The following is a 7,245-nucleotide window of genomic DNA, read 5'->3' as shown; positions in this document are numbered from 1 at the left end:
GTGGTGTGGCGGCTGTGTGCTAAGCGGTTTAAATGTGAAACATTGTGGGCAGCCAAGCTTCAATTATTGGATTTTGCTAGTGCCAAGACTGAGGCTAAGGCTGAATTATAGCCAACTGCACGAGATCTAAGCCGCTTAGCAGGCGTGAGCTAAACAGAAATTATTACTTAAAGGTTTAATTAAAGTTAGCGAACAGAGAGAGTGGATAAATGGTTAATTTGTACACGGGCTAATGCTATGTAGCCGGCTCTTATTTATTCATTTACAAACATTTTCCTGGCTTTCATTTATGATGCATTAAACTATAATTTAATAGTACTGAATACATAACAAAAACAATTTATATACTTGTATAAATTGAGTTTAAAAGGTGTTTTTTATGTTATTATTTGTTATTGCCAATAGTTTCAGACCAATAGCGATTAGGGGGCGGGGAACGGGGGTAGGGTATAGTATCGTGTAGGGGGTTGGTAAGCAGCGTCGGTAAATACTTCTGAAGCGGTACTGAATTTCACGAAGACTACTTTTAGAGTAATTCTAGATTAAATATGCACACGGCATAAATAAATGTTTAATCTATAATTCACACGTGAAGTATACATAGATTAGGGGTCTGTGTGTGTGTGTGTTTTTGTGTGAGTGTGTGTGGGGGGTAGTTAATTCTATTCCTGATTCAGGTTTTTGATCACGTAATTAACAATTAGGGCAAATATCGCAAAACAGATGACAATCACCAGGTTCGAATATACCGACTGCCAATTTAGATAGGAATTACGGGGGCTGTCCAGCAATGCGCCTGCCCTTCCGTTGGCCAATTCAGTGGCAGGGGCATTGGTGCCATCGATGCCATCGATTCCATCTGCGGCATCCTGCAAGTAGCCCGCACCGGCAGGCTGATTTGGATCGGCGAGGCCAGCTCCTCCGTTGGCAATGCCATTGGCGTGCTTCGATGCGTCCGATGTGGATGCGCTGCCAGCAGCAGCAGCCGCTGTGGCCGCCTGGCTGCCCTGCAGGCGTTGCTTTATCTCCTCGACAATGTCGGGAAAGAGCTCACAGAAATTTGTGTTGCGGAGGTTAAATGCGAGCGACTTTTGAGCAAGCACTTGCTTGGTATAGTTCGATGACTCAATGGAACCCAAAGTGGGTGTGCTTTCCAGCTGTAGAATATGGAAATATGAAGTGGTTAAGGCTACCAATGAGACGTTTCAATCCACACACTCACCATAAAGCTCAACAGACCAGTCAGAATGGTGCCCACGCACCATGTGGGGTTCCAGGTGTCCGGATGAAAGTCTGCAAGGAGGACAAATCATGACTAAAGAAATCAGAGCTGGATATTTGTTCGTGTAGCTACCTGATATACTCAAGCACAGTCTGGTGTTTGTCTTGAAGCGTCCGTTTGGTGTGGTCATGTAGATCGATGGCGGCTTGAAGGGAAACTCACGGGGAAACAGCAATGTGCCGTGGTAGTAGCCGCCGTAGTACGGCGAGTCCTCGGGCCCCTTGACACAGTAATGCCACTCCAGTATGTTGTTGGGCAGCGGCTCGGCTGTGATGTACGGCAAGGGATCGCGCTTCAAGCGCATATAATCCTGTTTCATTCGCGACACCGCTGTGGGCTGTTTGCGTCCGCCTGGCGTCGACGACGAAGTCATGTTGCTGCCCAAATAAATTGAAAGAATATTCGTATATTCCTGAAATGAAACTGATGCGTCGAACACAAATTTAGAGTTGTCAAACACACAAGCAAAGACGAGTAGATAAGAGCCAACTGAGACCGAAACATACACGTGGCCCCCTCCCTCGCCAACAAAATTTGCCATTGATTCGCATCGAATGCAGTTAGTATTATACAATATGCGTACTTACCCTCCTCCTGAAGCCTACAGCCTACGACGGCAGAGCTGCCCACTCCAGTGCTCGAGTAATGGGGCTCGTCAGGGGGCTTCTGCGGATCTGTTTACTGTTACGCCGTGCATGCAGTCCACTACGACGCTCGTCCCGTCCCGCTGGGGCTTGCCTTGTTGATGTCAGCGTTGCCGTCGCGATCTCGGTGCTGGAAAATGCGATACCCTGTTGTTGTTGCTGCCGTCCGCCTCTGTTTTGTTGCTAATTGCAAAGAATTACAGCTGCTGCTGCCTTAGCGAAAATGTGTGTGTGAGAGAACAGCACACACACACAGACGGGGGCCGTAAATTAAGAGGCTGAATTTTGGTTCTCAAGCGGCCTGAAACTGCGCAGCCGTCTCTTAGTTAGTTTATGATGCCAGAAACTGATTTGTTTGTATGAGTTTTTCGATTTTGAGCGCTTTTGGGTCATTAATTTCTATTATTTTGTTATAAAAAATTTCTCCTGACTTGCTATTGGTGTGACCGTGAATTTATCGATAAGATATACCGACAGAACCTCGGAACCATACCGAAATATATACCTTCTCATTTTAAAAATATACCGTCAATATACCTTAGTCTTAAATCATATTCCTCGATTTTGATGTTCTATTTGATATTGCTGGCTTTCAACGACTTTTAACACGGAAGCAATAATTTAATCCGATTTAAGAATAAATTTGGCCTATTATAAATACTTATTTGTATTGGAGTATACCTTATGACCCTATATTTAACAATATGTATTTCAATTTTTCATAAGATGGTAAGGGAAATTATCTCCTAATTCATTTCCTTTGTTCTTTTTGTATTATAAAACAAAAGGTTTTTCAATATCTTGGTTCGTCCGCAAAAGATTGTAACGAATTTTTCCATTTTGCTGTTGCAAATTTCTCCTTAATTTTATCTTAAATAATTGTGTTAAATCGGATAATTTAAAATTGTACAGTGTTGGGAAGCACGTGTTGCATATTTTTCGACTAATACCGGTTCGGTTATCGCACTTTGCGGTAATTGGCGGTAAATGTTTGAAAATGAATAGAATTTATTTAACTAATTTCGGAATGCCCCCAAATTAGAGCGTAAAACATCTGTTTTGCAGAATGGCCGCGACTTCGTCACACTAGCAAACGGGTGAAAACGCTCGTCTAATCTCTGGCAGTTGGTCTTTCAGCTGATAAAACGCAAAACACACGCACACATGGGAGGGGGGAGGGGCACAAACTCAAACCCCCCGATAAGGCGGCGATCCAATGATTTGTTGTTTGCACTTCCAGAGAGTGGAATCTGGAATGGGGGTAGCTGATTGCCTTATCAATCCCCCAACGACTTGTTTTTGTTAACGCCTCAGGGGCAACGCGCTCTCAGTTGTTGCTCCAAAGGCGCAAAGTGCAGTCCATCCGAGAATTTAGTTCTGAAAATGGCAACGATCGGCAAAATCGGTTTCCTCGGCGGCGGCAACATGGCAAAGGCGCTGGCCAAGGGTTTTCTCTCTGCAGGTGAGTGAGGAATTTCATCACTTGCTGCGATTTTTGCATCAATTCTGCTCCTCCGCAGGTCTGGCCAAGCCCAGCGGCATGATTGCCAGTGTCCATCCCGCGGATAAGATTTCCCTGCAGGGCTTCGAGTCGCTGGGCGTGGAAACTGTCGTGCAGAATGCGCCCGTGGTGGAGCAAGCGGAGGTTGTCTTTGTCTCGGTCAAGCCGCAGGTGGTGCCCGCTGTGCTGCAGGAAATAAAGTCCCTCAGCGCCGGCAAGCTCTTCCTGTCCGTTGCCATGGGCATCACGCTGCAGACCATCGAGTCCAGCCTCTCCCCACAGTCTCGTGTCATCCGCGTCATGCCCAACATTCCGGCTGTCGTGCGCTCCGGCTGCTCCGTGTACGTGCGCGGCAGTCAGGCCAGCGATGCCGATGCACAGCTCACGCAGCGTCTCCTCGAATCGGTGGGCACCTGCGAGCCCGTGGCCGAGTCCCAGCTGGACACGGTCACCGCGCTGAGTGGCAGCGGTCCCGCTTATGTGTTCGTGATGATCGAAGCGCTGGCCGACGGCGCCGTGCACATGGGCATGCCGCGAGATCTGGCCTATCGTTTGGCCGCGCAGACAGTCCTGGGCGCGGGGCACATGGTGCGGGATAGCGGCATGCATCCCGGGCAGCTGAAGGACAGCGTCACCAGCCCCGGGGGCTCAACGGCAGCGGCGCTCAGACAGCTCGAGCTATCGGGTAAGTGTCCAAGTGACGTCGGTCTGCCGCTTATCGCTGAAGCAAAGCTCAACCAAGTCTCTGTTGCTTTTTCTAGGCTTCCGCGCAGCCGTTGCGGGCGCCGTGGAGCAGGCGACGCTGCGCTGCAGACAGATCTCCGGACAGCAGACGTAGATTTGATTTGTTTTCGTTTATATATTATTTATAGGCTAATATAAAATTTCGCATTGATTCTGTACAACAACAATTGAAGGTCGCTCCCCTACTTTTTGCGCTTCTTCGAGCGTGCCAGCTCGTTGAGTTCGCCCTGCTGCATGGAGGCCTCCTGGTAGATGCGCTTGACCTTCTCATGCCGCTCCTTGTCGCTGTGGAAAGCAAAGAAAAATGTTTACGGAAACTGCAGCAGAGGGGAGAAATTGTATGGACAAACCTCTGCAGCTGCTGCTTGAGCTTGAGCTCCTGCACGAACGCTGTGTCCCGTCGTATCTCCCTGATGGCGCCCTTCTTCTCCCGCTTGATCTTGTGCAGCAGCTTGGCGCGCTCCTCCTTCTCCTTGGACATCTTCGGGCGCCGCTTGTCATCGTAGACCGTCTCGAAGCGGGGCTCCAGCATGCGCAGCGCCTTGGGTTTGCGCTCTGCCAGCGCCACGGGCTTCATTTTCTGCTCTGCCAACTGCTGCACGAGCTGCGTGGCCTCCCTGTGGTGCTGCTGCACATGCTCGGGGTACGGCTTGAGGCGCAGGCGGGCGAGCAGGGGAATGAATGGACCCGCCAGATAGCAGGCGCCCGTGTGCTCCCCGACCAGCTGCAGCGCCTCGCGGATCAGGCACAGCGTCGTGTCCAGAGCGCGCACCTTAAAGTCCAGCGTGAGTGTGTGATTGACCAGATCGGCGGCTTGCAGATTCTGCTGCTCCAGCGACTTGCTCTCTGGCGTAGCGGCTATGGCCAGCAGCTTGCTGAAGGGTCCATTCAGCTCGAAGGGCGGCGCTACCTCCAGCTTGTCCCCGTCCCGCTTGGCTATGGAGATGTAGAGGATGCCCTCGAGGAAGTTGAACACGGCGGGCAGAAAACGCTTCGATTTGGAGCCAAACTCCAGGGCAACGGCCACCACAAACAGGCCCATGGCAATGTCCTGCCGCGTGCGCACCCGCGCCCTGGCCAGAATGTGCTCCATGAAGACGTACGTGGGCGTGGCCACGGGATGCCGAAAGTCCGACGTGGAGTACACATTCGAGACGAGCTTGAAGTAGATGAGCGTGTCCAGCGTGGGGTAGGTCTTGGGGTTCTTCTGGTACTCCCCGAACTTCTCCTTGAGCACGTCCAGCAGTGCGCAGGACATGCGCTCGGGATTCAGCTGCGTGAGGCTCTGCAGGTGTGGCATGAGGTGGGAGAGCAGCTGGAAGTTCCCGCGTATATCCTGCTCGCTGGCATCCTCAAACAGATCCTTGATGTACTGCAGCAGAAAGCAGTAGAGCTTCACCACATGCTCCCGGTTCACGCCATCCAGCTTAGGGTCATTGCACTTGATGATGCGCTCCACAATGGTCGCCTGCTGCAGGGCGGCATGACTGGAGAGCAGCTCCGTGAAGTCCTCGTAGGTTTTGGGCATCTTAATGGTGAAGGGTATGCTGGCATCCAGCGTCGTCGTCGCTTGAGGTTTCGCCTTTTTGGGTTTCTTTTGTGTTCTTTGCTCTGTCTCAGACTCCGCTTCAGACTCATTTAGATCGCTGTAGTTCTCCGCCTCGGACACTTCGCTGTCGTCCTCGGACTCCTCCTCTTCCTCACCATCCTCCTCCACCGCTTCATCCCGGCTGTCTTCCTTCGTTTCCGGCTTGCTTGCCAGATGCGTGCCCAAATTCCCCTCCATATCGTACGCCAATGTGTCGTCATCCTCCTCCCCGCCAGCCACAAAGTAGCCATCGTCCAAGGCATCCGCTGAGCGATGCTTGGGCTTTGCATTCTCCGCCTCATCGTCCTCACCATCCGCTCGCATGCGACGCAAACGCTCATTCTCCAGCCGCTCGAGACGCTCCGCCTCCTGCTTGGCCAGCTCCGCGGGATTAATCAGCTTATCCGTAACACTGCCACGCGGCTCGAAGATCATTTCCTTGAGCAGTTTGTCGTAGGCATCCGCCGGTGGCTTGGCCTCCTGCTCATCCTTTGTGGCCTTGGCCACCAGCGGCAGCAGCAGCTTATAGTTGGCATCCAGCTTCTCCGTGAGTTCGTAAACCTCATTCTTCTCCTTGTCAATCTCGTTCTTGCGACGCTTTTGCTCCGCAATCATCTCATCGATGGCCGCCTGACGATCCTGGGGGCTCGTCTCGTTTTCATCGCCACCGAAATGTGCAGCGGATGTGAAGTCAGCTAAGGGGCAAAAGGATTCAATGAGAAAATTCCACCACAAAGGATCTGGTCCCACTTACCATCCAACGCCTCATCGTCCAGCTCCTCATCGTCGGATCGCTCATCGCGATATTGCTCAATCTCCTCCAGCGTCTGTCCCCTGTGCGTCAGCAGTTCGTCGTCGTTGAGATTGAACTTTTGTGCCTTCTGTGTCGTGCGCACTTGGGACATCTTCTCCGCCAGGTAACGAGCATTCATCACGGACTCCGTCAGCTGGTCGCCGCTCAGGTGCCGGCCAATTCGGTTATCCTTAAATTTGTTCGTTTTGTGCTTCACGGCAAACTGTTGGCCCAGCGTCTGTGTGCGCTTCTGCAGCGCCTTGGAGCGTGCCACGCCGGGCATACCCCTGTCATGCTTGCAGATGCGTCCTAAGATCTTGAACTTCTCCTTGTTCACGTGCACATCGAAAGGGTTCTGCCGCTTCGCCGACTGCGCTGTGGCATTGTCAAAGGGATTGGTGGACTTGACCGTCTTCTTTGCATAAACCGCATCCGAGTTGGCCTTTTTGTTCTTCGCACCCATTTTTATTTATGGTTTTTAGAGGAATTTCATTTGGAAAACAGAAAAACAAGCGGCAGTCACACGTGCAACGCGGATTTATCGATAAGCAATACCATCTGACCCTCAAAAATATGCTGAAAATATACTGTCCATGATGGTTATCAATGTAAAAATGTAATTATCAATATAAAAATTAAATTATCAATTTAATTTATAATTTATAATTTTGAATAATTTGATTTTATATTATA

The 7,245-nt window shown here is 50.6% G+C and overlaps 3 protein-coding genes across 3 annotated transcripts; 1 reads left to right on the top strand and 2 right to left on the bottom strand.

Annotated features, from left to right (window-relative positions):
* Positions 1-217: 217 nt before the first annotated feature.
* On the bottom strand, positions 218-2,369 carry LOC117583336 (ubiquitin-conjugating enzyme E2 J2). Its single transcript, XM_034271597.1, has 4 exons — positions 1,870-2,369; positions 1,355-1,705; positions 1,223-1,293; positions 218-1,157 (listed from the first exon to the last, which is right to left on the bottom strand). Exons 2-4 carry the CDS (start codon positions 1,653-1,655, stop codon positions 663-665), a joined length of 867 nt encoding a protein of 288 aa, XP_034127488.1. The 5' UTR covers positions 1,656-1,705; positions 1,870-2,369; the 3' UTR covers positions 218-662.
* Positions 2,370-3,249: 880 nt separating this feature from the next.
* Positions 3,250-4,338, top strand: LOC117583052 (pyrroline-5-carboxylate reductase 1, mitochondrial). The gene is made up of 3 exons (XM_034271214.1): positions 3,250-3,388; positions 3,447-4,112; positions 4,189-4,338. The coding sequence occupies exons 1-3, from the start codon at positions 3,310-3,312 to the stop codon at positions 4,263-4,265; spliced, it is 822 nt and encodes a 273-aa protein (XP_034127105.1). The 5' UTR covers positions 3,250-3,309; the 3' UTR covers positions 4,266-4,338.
* LOC117583051 (nucleolar protein 14 homolog) lies at positions 4,267-7,093 on the bottom strand. The gene is made up of 3 exons (XM_034271213.1): positions 6,514-7,093; positions 4,522-6,454; positions 4,267-4,456 (listed from the first exon to the last, which is right to left on the bottom strand). The coding sequence occupies exons 1-3, from the start codon at positions 7,013-7,015 to the stop codon at positions 4,354-4,356; spliced, it is 2,538 nt and encodes an 845-aa protein (XP_034127104.1). The 5' UTR covers positions 7,016-7,093; the 3' UTR covers positions 4,267-4,353.
* Between the last annotated feature and the right edge of the window lie 152 nt (positions 7,094-7,245).

This window comes from Drosophila guanche, unplaced genomic scaffold (genome assembly GCF_900245975.1).
Source record: "Drosophila guanche unplaced genomic scaffold, DGUA_6, whole genome shotgun sequence".
Taxonomy (NCBI): domain Eukaryota; kingdom Metazoa; phylum Arthropoda; class Insecta; order Diptera; family Drosophilidae; genus Drosophila; species Drosophila guanche.
Note: the sequence above shows the minus strand (reverse complement) of the source record. Positions and strands in the feature narration are given on the sequence as shown.

Excerpts from the sequence above, each read along its gene's own strand:
- LOC117583051 (XM_034271213.1), bottom strand. The coding sequence starts at position 7,015 with ATGGGTGCGAAGAACAAAAAGGCCAACTCGGATGCGGTTTATGCAAAG. Across the intron at positions 6,455-6,513 it reads GGACGATGAGGCGTTGGATG|CTGACTTCACATCCGCTGCA; the intron begins GTAAGTGGGACC and ends TTTGCCCCTTAG. Across the intron at positions 4,457-4,521 it reads CTCAAGCAGCAGCTGCAGAG|CGACAAGGAGCGGCATGAGA; the intron begins GTTTGTCCATAC and ends TGCTTTCCACAG.
- LOC117583052 (XM_034271214.1), top strand. The coding sequence starts at position 3,310 with ATGGCAACGATCGGCAAAATCGGTTTCCTCGGCGGCGGCAACATGGCA. Across the intron at positions 3,389-3,446 it reads CAAGGGTTTTCTCTCTGCAG|GTCTGGCCAAGCCCAGCGGC; the intron begins GTGAGTGAGGAA and ends GCTCCTCCGCAG. Across the intron at positions 4,113-4,188 it reads CAGACAGCTCGAGCTATCGG|GCTTCCGCGCAGCCGTTGCG; the intron begins GTAAGTGTCCAA and ends TGCTTTTTCTAG.
- LOC117583336 (XM_034271597.1), bottom strand. The coding sequence starts at position 1,655 with ATGACTTCGTCGTCGACGCCAGGCGGACGCAAACAGCCCACAGCGGTG. Across the intron at positions 1,294-1,354 it reads ACTGTGCTTGAGTATATCAG|ACTTTCATCCGGACACCTGG; the intron begins GTAGCTACACGA and ends TCCTCCTTGCAG. Across the intron at positions 1,158-1,222 it reads CTGGTCTGTTGAGCTTTATG|CTGGAAAGCACACCCACTTT; the intron begins GTGAGTGTGTGG and ends CATATTCTACAG.